General features: G+C 38.2%; 1 protein-coding gene across 10 annotated transcripts in view; it reads left to right on the forward strand.

Annotated features, from left to right (window-relative positions):
• The window catches only part of THSD7B (thrombospondin type 1 domain containing 7B), a 1,235,876-nt gene that overhangs the window by 691,776 nt on the left and 525,910 nt on the right, over positions 1-18,190 (forward strand). For all 10 annotated transcript variants that reach the window (XM_053214974.1, XM_053214976.1, XM_053214972.1 and 7 more), the window contains 2 exons: positions 3,931-4,176; positions 17,743-17,912. In XM_053214974.1, coding sequence (XP_053070949.1) covers positions 3,931-4,176; positions 17,743-17,912 — 416 coding nt within the window. The remainder of the gene's footprint in view (positions 1-3,930; positions 4,177-17,742; positions 17,913-18,190) is intronic.

Genomic DNA, 18,190 nt, shown 5'->3' on the forward strand with positions numbered 1-18,190 from the left:
TCCACAGTTTATGTCTGTTTTCTTAAAAATACTACCTTCTATGAAAAGTTTTATTCCCATTTCTATGTGTAGACATAATATTTCTTATGGGCTTTAGTTTATAAGGTGATTTTACACATACTAAAAGTTATTATGACTATGATAGGGGGTGAGTAAATCACATTTTATTATTTTTTCCTGCAGATAGTGAAGCTAAGTAGCCGGGAGACTAAGGTCATGCTAACATATTGTGATGCAAACTTCAAGTCTCAAATATTTCTTATTCACCACTTAGTGCTTGTCTACCTATTCCAGTAAAATGGAATTTCACTGATCAAAGTAGACCAGGGATCTATGTGGCAGCTTTTATGATTTTTTTTAACCAAGAAGGTAGGTTTGTGAGAATAACACTAAAAATAAGTAAATATGGGCACATGCATGGTTCAGTCGGTTAAGCGTCTGACTCTTGGTTTCGGCTCAGGTCGTGATCTCATGGTTCATGAGTTTGAGCCCTGCATTGGACTCTGCTGACAGTATGGAGCCTGGTTGGGATTCTCTGTCTCCCTCTCTCTTTGCCCCTTCCCTGCCCATGCTCTCAAAAATAAATAAACATTAAAAAAATAAGTAAGTAAATATGTAATCAGTGGAACATATGCTCTTCCTAGTTCCAAAAATTAGGATCCCTTTTCAAAAATGCAAAATTTCCTGATTATTCCCTGCAACTCCTTGCAAGTCTTGTTATCCATTCTACTGATCCAGTAGGAAAATCATTCTGGGGAAGATGAGCAACCGAGAGTGAAAGCTGGTAAATGGGAAGAACCAAACCAAAACCACCACAACTGTAGACAGAGAACTGTATCATGTGGGACCTTCTTTATAAAAGGAATTAAGTCCATCTTGGAAGGTGAGACTTTTCTCTAAAACATGCAAATTTTGTGTATTTCTAAAAACACACAAATTGAAAAACATCACTAAATTTCTGAATTAGTGTGCTAGGGCTGCCTTAACAAAGTATCACTGACTGGGTGGCTGAAACAACAGAAATTAATTTTCTCACTGTTCTGGAGTCTGGAGAGTTCAAGATCAGGTGTCAATGAGGTTGGTTTCTTCTGAGCTCTCTCTCTTTTGCTTGTAGACAGTTGTCTTCTCTCTGTGTCTTCACATAGTCCTCCTTCTCTGTATCTATTTCCTAATCTCTTCTTGTAAGGAGACCATTCATACTGGATTCGGGCTAACCCTAGTGACCTCATTTTAACTTAATACCCTTTCTAAAGACTCTTCAAATAGAGACACATTCTCAGGTACTGAGGGTTAGTACTTCAATATATGAATTTGGAAGCCCATAACAATTTCTGAAAAGTTAAAACCTAGAAACTTCTTGATGTTTCTGTTGTATTATACACCAAAAGAGACATTCTTCTCCCCGTACCTCCACAATGCACAGAGACAGTACATTCTGATACAGGTGGAGCATTTTCAAGAGAGGTTCTTCCTAGTATGTCTTAACCCCAAGCTCCCAAAATGTAACATTGGAGTGAGCAATGGTAATAAGGTATACATTGTCTTTTTTCATTTTGAAAGGAATATGATCTGAATAGACTTGAATACACACACACACACACACACACACACACACACACACACACGGTTTATCTTATATCATTGTGACTTCTGAAAGCCACACTAACTCTCCATGGCTTCATGAAGGAATGAAAGATATCAATATGGAAACCTCACTATAATTTGCTTAAATTTGATCATGTTTTATTCTCCCCTGCACATAACCTTCTATAATCCCTTTCCCTGTTGTTGACTCTTCCTTATCAGCATTATTTTCACAAGTCAGAAACATTCAGAACAACCATTACCTAATCCTGATTAGTTCATTACTCCACCAGATTTCACTCACCCGCTTTGGGAAGTCAGTATTTGAACATATATTGACTTGTGTTCCTGTCAAAATTATCCTTTTCTTCCCCAAGGTAATGGATGCCTTTGACATAATAAGGAAAAGGCTAACAACAAAAAAAAGTAAAAAAAAAAATAAGAACACTGATTAATATGTAAAATATTATTTTCCCTGGTGGGGTCTGATTTTCCTCAGTTAAAATTATTTAATGCTCAGTTAAATCCAAATTTCTTAGCTGATGACGTGAAGTCTTTCCAGACATACTTTTGAAGAATTCACAAACCTAATATCTATCCACTTTCCTCTTTGAACTTTATGCTTTATAAATTGACAAATTATGACAGTTGACAAATTGGTTTTTACTTCCCCCCGCCCTTTGGTGTGCTTATAAATGTTTAAGTGCCTGTTCTTGGGGGTGGGGTGTCAGGGTAAGGTGGGGCAGGGGGGCTTGATTAGTAGCATCTGTTGATTTTTGCAGTGTAAATACTCCTACCATGGCCATTTTTAAGCTATCTGAGTGAAATCAACTGGCTTGCAAAATTCGTGAAAAGTTACTAGTTAGTTCTTGTGAAACAGTACATCCAGCTCTGACATAACACTGGTTTCCATCCCCACAAAGTTTTATATCAAGGCTTCAAATATACTATTTTGGTGGCCTAAAATAGTCTTCCTTCTGTGCCTGGGAAGCTCCTATCAATCTTAAAAAGAAATGCAGCTCATATGTCCTTCTCTCTTAGATACCCTCACCCCCTCCCATCCTCCTGGCCTTTCCAGATGGTCTATCACTGACTCATCAACTTTTCTCCTCATCATTATAAATTATTTCATGTTGAATTCATCACATTATCACTTATCCCATCTCTTTATTTATTTGTTTCCCAACTAGATTGTTAGTATTTGATAGCACCTGAATTTTGCAAATGAGGAAACTGATGCTCAGAGCCTAATGGTGTGGGGAAACATGATACCACATTTGTTTTTTTCATAGCCCAGAATGAAAAGAGTGGATAGATCAATACTCTACAGCTTACCTTTACCTTTGTTTGACCTTATACAAATGGTTTAGCCTTCTTGAGCTTAAATTTTCTACAATTGGAGATAATAATACATAAACTCATGGGATTGTTGCGAAAAAGTACCTGTGAGATACAGCACAGTGTGTGTGACACGTGGGAACCAGTCAGTAAATGGCAGCTGTAAGTTATAGTGCAGGTGACAACACACTAGAAGAACCTCCTTCTTCGTCTTCTTCTTTTTTTTGTATTTTATTATATTTTTTTATTTTAATTTTTTACATTTAAATTTTAGCTAGTTAACATACAGTACGATATTGGTTTCAGGAGTGGAATTCATCATTTACAACACCCAGCGCTCATCACAAGTAGCCTCCTTAAGGCCCATCACCCCTCTAGCCCATCAACCCCATCCCCCACCCATTTCCCTCCATCTTCCCTCAGTTTATTCTCTATCAGTAAGAGTCTCTTGCGGTTTGTTTCCCTCTTTCCTCTCCCCCACCCTCCCACATGTTCATCTGTTTTGTTTCTTTAATTCCACATATGACTAAAATCATATGGTATTTCTATTTTTTTTGATTGATTTTGCTTAGCAGAATACATTAGCTCCATCCTCATTGTTGCAAATGGCAAGATTTCATTCTTTTTGATGGCTGAGTAATATCCCATTCTATATGTGTACCACATCTTCCTTATCCATTCATCAGTCAGTGCACATATGGGCTCCCTCTGTAGTTTGGTCGTTGCTGGTAATGTCGTTATTTCTCATAATGCTTTGCACAAGGTAAAAGTGTGTACATGTGTGTTTTGCTAGAGTGAAATCACTCCACAGTTGCAGATAAAAGAGAACATACATTTTTAAGATGTATGTTCTTCATTATTTTATCATGATGCCTCTAACATTTTTTAAAATCCTTTGAAAGCTCATATCAAATTTCAGGGTTTTTTTCCCCCTTAACAGGCACTTCATAATGTTGGTTGCATCTGTTTAATCTACACCCTACTGTTTTTTTTCTTCTATTCTTTCAGCCTTTGCACACAAGACTCCTTCCCTTTGACTGTCCAGTCCTGCATCATGCCGAAAGACTGTGAAACCACTGAGTGGTCGTCTTGGAGCCCTTGCTCCAAGACATGTCGTTCAGGAAGTCTCTCACCAGGATTCAGAAGCAGGAGCCGGAATGTGAAGCACATTGCTATTGGAGGTGGAAAGGAATGCCCTGAACTTCTTGAGAAAGAGGCCTGCATTGTTGAAGAACTTTTGCAGCCATGTCCCAGGTATTGTGCATTCTTTGGCATGAGTATTCAGTGTTCTACAAAACCTCATTTTATGTGGTGTAGGGATCTCAACAATAATAACAGTAGCTGTGACTTTTTTTTTAAATTTTTTAACATTTATTTATTTTTGAGACAGAGACAGAGCATGAGCAGGGGAGGGTCAGAGAGAGAGGGAGACACAGAATCTGAAACAGGCTCCAGGCTCTGAGCTGTCATCACAGAGCCTGACGCGGGCTCGAACTCAAAGACTGTGAGATCATGACCCGAGCTGAAGTCAGACGCTCAACCGACTGAGCCACCCAGGCGCCCCAGTAGCTGGGACTTCTAACTGTTGTGTCTTTACTCAGTATAGAGATCCATACTAAGCAATCTAGCACAGTGGTTTAAGAGCATGGGCTGTGTTGATTCCCTGGGCTCTAATCCTATTTCTGTGATTTTCTAAATTTGTGAACTTCAGCAAGGAACTTAAGTATAGTGCCTTAGTTTACTCATTTAGCAGTACTAACTTCATCCAGAACCTGGCACATAATAATTGCTCAATAACCATTAGTTATCAGTGCCTGACATGTCACACCTGATTTTTGTAACAAGAGGCTATTCATAGCATCGTCATTTTGTAAATGAGGCTGTTGTTGCTTAAATATTTTTTCATGTCACATAGCTAATGGATGGTGACACCCCAGTTCTAATGCAGTTCTGTCTCTAAATGTTACTGCCACCCTATGAAACTGTTTCTAATATACAGCCCCTAATACATTGTCTAATGTATACAGAGTCAATCCCTAATACATGCTACCCTATGACATTGTCTCTAATGCAGAGAATTTTGAGAAAAACATTGACCTAGATTAGTAGCTGTATTTTAGTATTTTTATATTGTTTATATTTTGCCTGACTGTAGGTATGACCCTTGGTGAAGGCCTCCAGTATATTTTTCTTTGTGTTCTTGTATTATGGTAGGCCAAGTCTGATAATGACATAAGTCATTTGCAGCTGGCTATTCAGAAGTCTTTGGGGGACAAATCTGTGGTAATTCCTGCTGGACAGCTGCCCTGAGCTCTATCTGTTAAATATGTAGCTATTTTAGATAGACCTTTCCTATTGTTTTTTTGTAGTTTGTAGAATTTGAGAATCAGTTCCCCAGTGAAAAGTAAAATGAGGCAAAAAAAATATCTTCTTGTAGCAATTAATCTAACAGTCAAACTCAACAGGCATTATTGATGAGTTTAGCTATTTCTTGCACCTGAAATAATGTGTATATCGGGTGGGGCAGGGGTAGAGGAATAAAGGGACAAATGCCTGTTGTCAGATTCTTAGCCACTCACTTCCTCCACTTCACCATTGAAATCAGTGTGCATTCAAATCTTCACATACTGATCGTTCATTTTTTACCAAGTTGACCCCTTAGATTCATATCATTCTGTACCTCAGAAGCAGAAGAGATAGATGTAGTTTATTATCTTTTACAGATTAATTTACTGTCTCACAGAATTCTCCCTAGTTGTGTGAGTATGTGTCCAGTCTTTAAAAACACTGATATTAGGGGGTGCCTGGGTGGCTCAGTCAGTTACATGTCTGACTCTTGATTTTTGGGTCAGGTTGTGATCTCACAGTTGTGAGATGGAGTCCACATCAGGCTCCATGCTGGGTGTGGTGCCTGCTTAAGATTCTCCTACTTCTCCCTCTGTCCCTCCCATGCTCACAGTCTTACACTCTTTCTCTCTCTAAAAATAAAATGAAAACACTGATATTAAGGGACAGCATGGGATTTGGAAAGGACATAAAGCCTGAGATCTTTGTTCTTTTTGATTTTGGGTAGACCTGGATCAAAATTATATTACCATCATTTATTAATTGTGTGTTTTGGGGAAAGCTATACAACTTCTATAAGACATTTCCCTTTTCAATAAAATGTGTCTAATTATACTGCCTGTGTTGAGGGTTGAACACCTGCAGACGAGGTATGTAAACTGTCAGTCTCAGTACTCAGCACATAGAAGCATTACCAAGATGGCAACCCTTATTGTTGCTGTTTGGAGGTGTGTTCATTTCCTCCGGAAAGAAACTACCTCCTTTCCTTTGAAGGCATACTATGGTAATTTAAAGAGGTAGGAAATTATTTCTTCTGGGTAATGTGAAATCTTTTTCTCTATGGAGGCCTAATTCAGAAGGGTTCTCAATGTTAGGCTTCTAGGAATAGAATCTAGGTTTAATGATGAAATAGACATTGATCCCCTTTTCCTTCATTCCTTACATGAAATGGCTAGTGACCTCTTCCAAATGTTAATTTATAGACATCCTTCCATTTTTACCTCTATTTTCTGTGTTGAAAATGATTACAGTTTTCTTAGAAGTCAGAACAATTTCTCTCTGATGATCATGAGAAAGTTGAGTTGCATCTGTATTTGTTAAATAATGGCTACTTTTTTTTGAGTACCTACTCTTCACCAATAACTATATCAGAAATTTAACAAAGATTATTTAGAAGAACATAAAATTTCTCATCAAAATAGGATAGTTTTGAGAGTAAAAGGGATGCAAACTGATGTTGTTCATATTGAAGTCTATTTGGCTCAAAGTCAGTATTCTTTCCATTACTTTCATGATAGTTGTAGTGAAGGCACATACACAGATAAAGGTATATATACACATATTCATGTGTTTATATGTATCATTTTTTTCCCAACAAAATAGTGTGGAATGGTAATAATTCAAGATGCAACCAAGATGAATTTCTTTATTGTTCTTCATTTGATTGAACCTTAACATCTGAAAATAGATGTGACAAATTTCATTGGTGATGGACCTGACCTTCTAGTTCTGCTGTTTGGAAACATTACTTAGTTTGACATTTTTTAAAAACCTTCTCAAATGATGAATTTGTAGGAAATATGAATCTTAGAAAAGTCACTGAATACCAACCTGTGTTTCCTAGGGAGAAAGGTATGTTAGTGAATGATTCCAGGAGAATGCATAAATAACAACAAAATTAACATTGGCTGACATTCTTATTTGTCTGAAATCTGAGCTGTGGCATCTACCACAGGAAAGCACAAAGGCTGTGTACTAACTTTGGTTTCTAGTGCGACATGGTGATTAAAATTCATTGTGAACAAGGGAAATGGAAACAAAAAGTCTATTAGGGAACAAAAATGTCCATTTCTCCTTTCCCAGAATTCATGAGCAAGTCATATATATCAAGCAATCCAATTCACCATATTTCTCCCCAGCAGGAAAATGTACATTTCTGTGACTCTTCATGGTGCTTTTCTAAAGTCTCTCAGAATGTTGTTTGGCTTTTACTTTCCACCATCTTTGCTATAGGAAACATGCTCATCCATTCAATAAATGTACATTGACCTCTTGCTATGTGCCAAGTTTGTGATACCTCAGAGAACAAAATAGTCAAAGTCCTCTCCTTGTCATGGGGCTTAAATTTTAGTGAAGGTACATCAAATAAATATAATAAATAAAATAAGCTATATACTGTGTGCATGAGGTATGAAAAAAAATCAGACATTACAGTAGGGTTGCTGGGATGCTGGGATGTGGGGTCAGCTCAGGTTACATAATTAAACAGAGTCATTACAGTTGCCTCATTTGAACTGGTGGGGGAACTTGAAGGAAGTGAGGAAATTAGCTTTTAAGTAATTAGGGGAAGAATACTCCAAGAAGAGGGAAGAGCTAGAGAAGTACCATAGGTCCTGCATATTAATACTGCTGTAAAAGTTCTTTAGCTACATAGCTTTGGGGCTATTCGTCTCACCAGCTAGACTCCAGCGGTAAACATTTTAGCTCTAAACACTACGAGTGCCAATCCCTGAGGCATGATCCCATGAAAGGAATGGTAAGCAGGAGAAGCCCATTCCACAAGTGCTCTCTGAGACCAGAACATCTTGGTAGTTCCTTGGGGCAACCAGCTTATGTAAACTTGAAAAGAGACAGAAGCTAGTCTGTTACACTAACATAGGAAATTATACAACTATAAAGAAGTTAGTGTAGTACAGCCTTAGGTTTGTTTCAAGAGTATGGTTTTAACCAAGACATGTATAGACTCCAAGAAACCCCTTCCTTCAGCATTCGGGCTACTTGTAGGTTTATGTCCATTCCAACGTAACATTAAGCACTCACACTGTATATTGTGAGGTGGGAATAGAAATGAGAGAGATGGGTGTGTTTATCTCCTGCCATTGGGCATCATGACCTTAGGCATGACCTTAGGCACTATCATCTGGGTGTGTTTATCTCCTGCCATTGGGCATCATGACCTTAGGCACTATGCTATTCTCTACCTCAAAACATTGAAAGATATGTATTTTATAAGCTACCTTGGTACTTGTGTTTTTTTTTTATGTCCTGATTAACATCTGAAGTATTCGATCCTACATCTGAACTAAGAGGATGGTGAAAATCATTCTAAGACTGTAAATAAGGTGGCCCCGTTTACTAGATAGCATAAGGAAAGTTTTATTTATTTATTTATTTATTTATTTACTTACTTACTTATTTATTTATTTTTATTTTTTGAGAGAGAGAAAGAGAGAAAACAAACAGCAGAGAGAGAGGGGGGCAGAGAGAATCCCAAGTGGGCTTCACAGTATCAGTGTAAAACTTGATGCAGGGCTCAAACCCATGAATCATGAGATCATGACCTGAGCTGAAAACAAGTGTGGGAAGCTTAACCAATGGAGCCACCCAAGCAGGCACCCCAGGAAAGTATTTTAAATGCTTAATGTCAGATAACTGAGGCATGACCTGATGCCGGAACAACTGTGACTCCAGATCCCTTGTGTTTATGTGGAGAGCCCATTAGGCTGAAGATACCATAACACACAAACATATTGAAAAGTGTCAATACCTTTCCTGGAAATGACACCTCAGATGACCTACCAGCAACTTTCACCACTTCACCAGAGACAACAATTTTCATGCAAAAAAAAAAAAAATGGCTGTTCTGTCTCTTAAATGATCATTTAGAATTTGAAATTGACTAGAAGACAGCAGTATTAAAAGGTGACAGTGACGGATGTAGATTAAAACTCCCAAGAAGATCTTAAGGCAGAAGCTGTGTGGTTGATCCTATTACATATACTGTGATATTACTGCACAGAAAAGCCAATTTGTAAAACATTGTTTCACTGTTTGGGTCTGACACTGAATAGATTGGCTCTCATGATCCATCTGTCCTTGTCTCTGGTATGCATGAATTTATCCTTACTATGATCTATCTGTGCACACTCACACTGAGGAATGTGTCTGGGTCTCCTGCAGCCTACTTTGATTTCTCTGTACAACACCCTTCGTCCACAACCCATGACCAGCCTGATTCTCCCTAACATCTCTTTTAGGCATTCCACCCAACTTTAGATTTTCCAGAAAAAATTATTTTTCCTTGAGAAAACTCTGGGGATTAGTTGACAGATCTTTGTAGATGATATTGAAACCAGGGATAGAGCTAAGGAAAAGGATGGCAGGGAAAACTTTGCTTGATTATTGGCTTTCTTTGCCCATTGGAATTCTGTAAGTGCTGGAACAGGGTTGCTGTGTTGTGAAGAGATGTTTGTCCAATACCTGCTTCAGCCTGTCACTGTTAATTTCTAGAGAATTCAGGAGACTGAAAACGTTCAGTCTTTGTTCACTTATTTCGTGCATATTAAGAATCTTGTAAAAGATCTTCTTTGACTTATGATGGAGTAACCTCTCAATAAACCCATGGCAGGATGAAACGATTGTAAGTTGAAAATGCATTTACTATACCTAACCTACCAACCATCATAGCTTAGCTTTACCTACCTTAAATGTGTTTAGAATGCTTACATTAGCTTATAGTTGGGCAAAATCATCTAACACAAAGCCTATTTTATACTAGTACTGAATATCTCATGTAATTTATTGACTACTGTACTGAAAGTGAAAAACAGAATGGTTGCATGGATACAGAATGGTTGTAAGTGTATCTATAATTTACCCTTGTGATCACATGGCTGACTGGGAGCTGCAGCTCATTGATCATGAGAGTATCAGATTGCATATTGCTGGGTGGAAAAAGATCCAAATTCAAAGTATGGTTTCTACTGAATGTGTCTCACTTTCACATCATTACACAATCAAAAATTTGTATGTTGAACTAGAGAATCCAGAACATGATTACCATATCCTTTAAGAATGTTTATAATAGTTGGTAATGTTCTTACAAATCATCCCATATGTAGGGATGTTTATTTACTTTTTTGTTCATTTACTTTTTTCCTCCACCTTCGAATGGTTAGCACCTATAAAAATGCCTGGCTTATAGTAAATGCTCAGCAAACAATGAATGAGTGAGTGAATCTTCAAATGTAGGGTAGTTCCAGAACAATATTATGCACATGGTACTTTCTTCCATGATTTTACTTATTATGTAATATGTGTGAAGGATTTAGAGTGATTTCTTATAAAGAGCAGCTGAAACTGACATCATCAAGGAGATTAAATAAGAACAACTACCCAGGGCAGGGATGGACGCATGAAGCTTGATCTGATATTGTGCCCAATGGCCACCTTTCTTCTGCTAACAGTGTGCCTGGTTTTCCAGATAAGAAGTTTCTATTTTCATTCGGTTGTAAGAGTAGCTTCAGAAAGGGTGAGAAATGAGATCACAGTCTCAGTTTGTAAAAGTTTGCCTTCCAGAACAGAACGGCATGAATATCACCTACCATATCTTCTGAATCTGCTGTTGATCATCTACCACAGTGCAAACAAGCACTCTGTACCTAATAGGAACTCAGTACATTTTTTAAATGAATTCATAGATTCGTTAAGGATGATTTTTGTGTTGTTGTTGTTAACTGTTTTGATTAAAAAGCTTGAGGAATAAAGGAGTCATGACCTGGAGCCCTCAGGAGACTGTGTGTTAGATAAGAAACAATGGTTTCAAATATCTATAAATTGTTTCAACAGGAGAAGACAGATGCTTTATTGAATCTATCTTTTACTGGTACATATTTTTTCATGAGTCCCTATTGTGCCACTTTAAGTCCTCTTGGATGGAAGATTTGTTCCCCTGTTAGTGTAAGAAAAGTTAACGTACTGCTAAGTGCTGTGCATAGTGATACAAGTCTATTAATAATACATATGTGGAGTTTGGCTGACAAAGCCAGCTGCTGAAGGGCAAAGAGCTTTGCACTTCAGAGTAGCTTTCCATAATCAATGGTCTCACTGTATTCAATAAAAAATTACTAGAGCATAAAATATATAAAGCTTGATCTATTCCCTTTATTTTGGTCGTCTGTTCAGCCAAAAAAAAATGACAAGTTAATTCTTTTCTAAATGCATTTACAACTTTAAAAGGACAACAGACATTATCATAAATTAGTCATGCTGCAGTACACTGATTTTTAATATACACGCATTTAATTTGAATACCTTGCACTAGGGTTTTAATTCCAAGATTGTTTGCAAATCTATATGTGCTTAGTCAAAACATGACCATTAACTAATGCAATTATTCTTTCAATCTGTCATCATTAAATCGCTTAAGATTCTGTTCCATGTTGCTTTGCTTTAAATCCAAGTCTTTAGTAGGAGAAAAGAAATCCACACGTTAAGCAATTCTAAGCCTTGTGGAAGTGATAAAGCATACATTCTAAAGGGCAGAGGTTGCTATAAAACTCTGATGGTCCTGCCATCCTGTTGCTATTAGAATCACTTTATGTCACATTAGTAGGATGGAGGTCTTTTAAAAAGAGTTGCTAATGTGCCTTCTTTTCTAATTTTGTCTTTGCTAATTTACGATGTCTCTACTCATTGCTTCACAGCAATAAGTTCATTCCTTACTCCTTCTGCTATCCCCCTTCTGTTTGAAGAATAGTCTAAGTACAGGATTCCTTGAGTTAGACAACATCACTGTCTGGAAGACAAGCTGGTTATCTTGGCAAATGAATTTCAGGGCCTCAAATCACTTTTCCTAGTCCACAATTTGTCTCCTATATCTCTTAATGGGAATATGTATTTCTGCCATTAGAAATTTCTTTGACTTAATCTTGGTTTCTTCTTTTAAGCTGCATATACTTCTTTAGAATCATAACATATTTAATGTTAACATTTTCAGTATTTATTTTATTCCAATATAGTTAATATACAGTGTTTTATTAGTTCCAGGTGTAGAATATAATGATTCAGCAATTCTATACATCACCCAGTGCTCAGCATGGCAATTAAACTTGTAACTTTTAATATGTATCATGTGAATATACTTATTGACCATTTCCTAAAAGGAGACTTAAATTATAGGGACCATATAAGAATATTGGGCAATGAGTTTCAGGCATGGGAGAAGGATTTGGAAAACAGATTCTAGAAAGTAAATGAAGAAAAACTGAGTTTCTCAGTTATAATACATGGTTTCCCTGATGTCTGGTTCTTGTCCCCTTTTCTGGGCTGTCTCATTTAAGAATTCATTGCCAACACACTGTGGTGCTAATACTTGGGGAAAAAATAATTTGGAATCATTCTTCACTCCTCCCTTTCTCTCTCATCTCTATCTAATCCATTGGAAGGCTGTCCCTACCTTCACAGCATATCCAGAACCTGGTCAATTCTCACCACATTCACTATGACTGCCTCAGTTGAAGCCACCATCATCCTTCCTAGATGAGCAAAGCCTTCCAAATTTGTCTCCTTCCTTCACATCCCCCATAGTCTATTCTTCACTCAGTAGCCAGGGTGATCTTTAAAACTTTAAATCACACCATATTACCATTCTCAAAACTCTGCAATGATTTCCTGACACATCTAGAATAACACTCACAGTCCTAACTCTGGCCTACTATGTTCTTTATAGACTGTCTCCTGACTACTGCTCATTTTCTCTCCCTCTTATCCTAACCCATCTGACCCAGCCACACTGGCTTCTGCGATACCCTAGAGAGTGCCAAACACTCGGTCTCTTTGGAAACTTTGGATGTGCTCTTCTCTGCCTAGAATGCTCCCTGGCCGCTCATTCCCTCATGTTCTTCAGGATTCTGAAGGCTTCCCTGGTCATGGCACGGAAATAGCTCTTTCTCTTCTCAAGGTCAGGGGCTTTGTCTTGCCTACTGCTGTGCATTTCTATTGTCTGAAATCTTGCCTGGCACATAATTGGAGCTCAGGAATTATTTGTTGAAAGAAAGGATTAATGAACATGTGGTTGTGTAGGTGATTCCCTTACTATTTGGGCAAGCCTCTTTCTTTTTCTAGGGAGTCCTTCTTTCTAGCCCTCCCCCTGCCTTCAGGCTCTCATACGTATCTTTATGTTAACTAGAATGCCCTTGCATCAGCTGTTTTCCTTGTGCATTCAGTATTTGAGTTATCAGCATTCCCATTCTCAGAGGGTGGGGTTCCAGAGTGGTTGGAGGTGTGCTCTCTCACTAGTAGTGGGGACATTGGAGCTGTTTTCACATGAATGGATCATGACAAGTTTACTTAACACTCTAATCAGCAGGGAGCAACATGGAGAATTTGATTTCAGGCCTAAAGTTACCTTCTGTAAGGTTTAATGGGAATTTTAATTTTTATAGTTAGGGATCCTTTAATTTGGCTTATATATTATTTCTCTTTTTTTAAATTATATCCTGAAATCACCAAAACTTGACCCTATGTTACCACAGTGCTCTAATTATAAGTTGGCTGTAAAATATTCTCAAACTTTATTTTTGTTTGAGACCGAAAGAAAAAAAAATATATATATATAGGCAGTATAAAACATTATCAGTTAGTTGTCACTGGCATTATCTTTGCCACCAACAAAAAGAGATTTTTTTTTCTTTAGTCCAGAACCCACTTCCTCAGACCAAGACCAACATTTACTTGTCCTCATAATGGCTGGACAGGTAGCTACCTGTTGCCTACTGAACTTATTTTCAGTATCCTTTGATCATGTTTCATTGGTTTGCCATTTGCTATTTTAATCTACCTGCCATTTCATTAAAGAAAAATAAATCTGACATTGAATCTTGCTCTTCCAATTACTTATGACCTTGGAAGAATTACTTCTTTTTTATTCCAGTTATCCCATCTGCAAAAGCAGAAATAATATTTTCCTCAGGGTTTGTTGGGACACTTTAATGAGGTAACACACCTATTTTTGTTATTGGAGTGCCTGGCACAGAGTAGGCATACAGAAGGTATTGGTTGTAGTTATTATTACTTGAAGGCCATTTCATGATACTCTAGTAGTCCAAATAAATTAATGCCTTGGCTGTTGTGTTCAGACAGAACCTTTGAAAAAAGCAAATGGATCCTCCACAGTCACATTGCTAAGGGGCCATGAGGATTGACTAATGTCTTTCATTCCATGGCTGTCTACTTGAGGCATTTCCACAATCAATTAAAAATGTTTTGTGCCCACAGGAGGTAGGACTCTGGCCTTTGAAACTCCCCATATTTCCCTCCTAAACAGAAGGACAAAATGAGGGTGTGTTAAAAGGCATCAGAATTTGGAGAGAGAGGTGAAAAAGGCCTGTTCTTTGACAGGGACTTCACCATTAAAGATAGCGTCCCAGGCAGTCTGGATGCCATCTTGTCCAGAGGCTGGAGGACCATTGCTGTAACAACTTCTAAAGGAGAAAGTGAGTACCAGTTAGCCAAAAGGACTCCTTTGATTTCTCATTCTGTCAGTTCCTGGAGACACTTCCCCAGGTTGATAGAGTTTGGACATTCAGTTTTCATGGTTGCAGGGTGATTTGTGACTACACATAGATAGGGCTTTCGAAAAAAAAAATAAAGAGGATGACAAGAGACTGTGAAAGACAGATTTTAAAAAGGAATATAGGAGTCCTTACCTGGTGATCATTTTCCCTCTGCCACTTGCTTGTCTGGTATTTTCTCTGAGGTGGTAAACAATAGTGATAGTGATAAATGCCTTATATTTCTTTAGAGAATTTGTTGTTTGCCAGTGAATGGAATTTGGGTGTTGTTGGTTAATGAGTTACCAACAGGGTTTTTGTTACTTTACATAAAACCATAGTCATTAAACTTTTCTTCTCATTTTTCTCCATAATGACTTCCAAAATTCCTCCATTGCTATTTCTTCTAGGGTCATGATAAATTAATTGAAAAAGCTATTTATACAGCGTGACCCATTCCTTTCAAACAAGCAAAAAAATTGCTGTGACTTGCTGTAATTCTGAACTCTATGTTTCTTTTATACTCTTTGCTGAACTTTGGTTGCTGGAAGTTAGGCCATAGTATTCCTGGATCTCTAATGTTAGGACTTGATGAAATCAATGAAGTCCTCATACATAAAATGTTAATGTGTGTGTGTGTGTGTGTGTGTGTGTGTGTGTGTGTATGTGTGTGTGTGTTGTGTGGCAGCAAGGGGCAAAACTTGCATGTAGAAGGACAGAAGCAGAAAAGGAATTAACATTTACTGAACATCTATTCCATGCCATGTTCAACAGTTGGTATTATTATGCCCATTTTAAAGATGGGAAAACAGAACTGGGCCACGGTTACATGCCTAGTAAGTGGCAAGGCACAACTCAGCTGTAAAGCATGCCTGTTGTCTATACCACACTGCTCCCTTTTTTGCCTACATTATTTGTTAACTATATCATAGGAGGCTTCTACTCAGCTGCTGTTATCTATTCCCCTCCTTAATGGCCAGAAGCTCTTTGGCTAGGGGATCTTTGGAGGAAAGGGATCTGAAGTGAGACCTTGGTAGCCATCCATCCCAACAAACCCTTACCTCATTGCATTTTGCCCTGGAATACAGAGCCATCTTCCCTGGACTCAGGGGCATGAGGGAGAAGCTTTCTGCTTGAGTGAACACGGAGAACAGGGTGAGAACTTTGAGTGAGGAGAACAGGCTTCAGAAGTTCACCTCTGGAGAAGACCTCCTTTGGAAATAATCAAACTTTTCTCAGTCTATCACTCCCAGGAATTGGAAACAGGTTATTGTCTGTATCGTGTGCATAAGCAGAATCTGCACTGTGCACCCAAAGTCTTGCCCAGCCTACTGACTTATTTTTTTGCCTGGGAGAACCATGTGAAAATGAAGTGGGGAGGCAGAGGGAGAAGAGTTGTGTCACAGTGAACCCCCCAGGATTGTCCAAATTCTTTTCCTACAATGCACTTTTTATAAGACTTCATGAGGGGCTCCTGGGTGGCTCAGTCGATTAAGCGTCTGACTTTGGCTCAGATCATGATCTCACGGTTTGAGCCCAGCATTGGACTCTGCACTGACAGCTCAGAGCCTGGAGCCTGCTTCAGATCCTGTGTGTGTGTGTGTGTGTGTGTGTGTGCGCGCGCATGTCTCTCTCTCTCTGCCTCTCCCCCTCTTGAACTCTCTCTCTCAAAAATAAATAAACATTAAAAATGTTTAATTATAAGACTTCATGACTGTCAGGTTTTCAAGCTTTTTTAGAATTATGACATTCATTGTGAAGGGGTGTGGTCATTATTAGGTTTCTGAGAGATTTGCTTTGTTATTTTGATGTCTGTGACTTGACTTCTATTTTACTCTAGTCTCTGTAAGGCCAGTGTTTGGGTGACACACACTCATTTTTATCGCTTTTTTTTCCTTTTAAGCAGTCACAATGCTGAGAAATTTTTCCTCAAATCTGAAATGGGACAGCAGTTACAAGAATGTTCTTAGGTTTTGTTTATTGTTCTAGAAGTTAATGAGTCTATTGGTATTTATGTGAATGCTATAGGGTTCTATTAATGATGTGAGCTTGAAGAATGTTGTAATAACCCACAAAAGGAAATTCTGTCTGAAATAATTCTCCAGGTCTGAGTGCAGTGCTGTTACGATTGTTTGTTTTCTGCAAGTTGTGTTCAAACTCTGTTGGGTTTCCTCCCCATATCTGTATGTGTGCGTGCATGTGTATGTATGTGTGTCTATTAGTATGTATCTTAACCAGTTATAAAACAGGAAGAATATATTATTAAGTCAGTTTAAATAACAGCATGTCTGCATATATAAAACACTCATCAGTTAAATGTAGTGGCCACACTGATAACTCATTTTTAGTATGTATATCTTTATGCTAATGGGGTCAAACAAGTTGAAATACTGTCCTGTATCAAGAAGGTTGAAAAGTTGGTCATCCCTATCCATTTAAAATCATATATCCCCAACTCCACACATTCACACACTACTCTACTATCTTTAAAAGGCCAACTTCCACATAGTCATCCAGAAGTTTGTGAAGTGTTATCCCATGAAAAGTTCAGCTGCTATGGAACAGGCTCATTGGGTTTTCACATCCTTCGTCTGATTCTTCACTCTCTTATAGTACCTGGGATGAGGCACATCCCCTGTGTATCCACATTTCTCTTCTTCACTCCTCTTATTCCATACTGCCACCAGGAGAGGCTGCTGTGATTTTTTGCTCCTAGGAAATAAAAGGGATTTAGTATCAAAACCAATTGACTTTAAAAACGAACAAACAAACAAACAAAGCCAATTGACTTTTTTTTTTATCTATAGGTGAAGATTTGGCTCTAGAACAATTATTACATGCATATGATATTCTGACTTAGGTTTTCTTTAGAGTATTATATTTTCCTTACTTCTTCTTCTTTTAAATAAATCAAACCAAACAGGTATTCCTGGAGGACCTCTGAATGGAAAGAATGCCAAGTCTCTCTTCTCCTCGAGCAGCAGGACCCCTACTGGCATGTGACGGGACCCGTTTGTGGAGGTGGGATCCAGACCCGGGAGGTGTACTGTGCCCAGAGCACGCCAGCGTCCACTGCACAGAGGGCCAAGGAAGGTAGGCAGCCAGTTCCAGGGACAGATGGTGCAGCTGACTGGAAGGGAATCAACTTTAAAGCTATCTCTGCATATTGTTCTTGACATAATGGACCCTCAGCACTCACAGGTTTAGTATTTGTTTTGTTGAGAATTTGCAAACCAGTGCTAGGTTCTGCTACTTGTAATAATTGGCAATAGTTAGAAATAATAGCAATAATAATAACTTCAGCCTCAAAGGATCATTGTGAAAATTAAATGAGAGCATATACCTAAGAGCTGTAGCAAAAATGAATTGCT

Source organism: Acinonyx jubatus, chromosome C1 (assembly GCF_027475565.1).
Source record: "Acinonyx jubatus isolate Ajub_Pintada_27869175 chromosome C1, VMU_Ajub_asm_v1.0, whole genome shotgun sequence".
NCBI lineage: Eukaryota > Metazoa > Chordata > Mammalia > Carnivora > Felidae > Acinonyx > Acinonyx jubatus.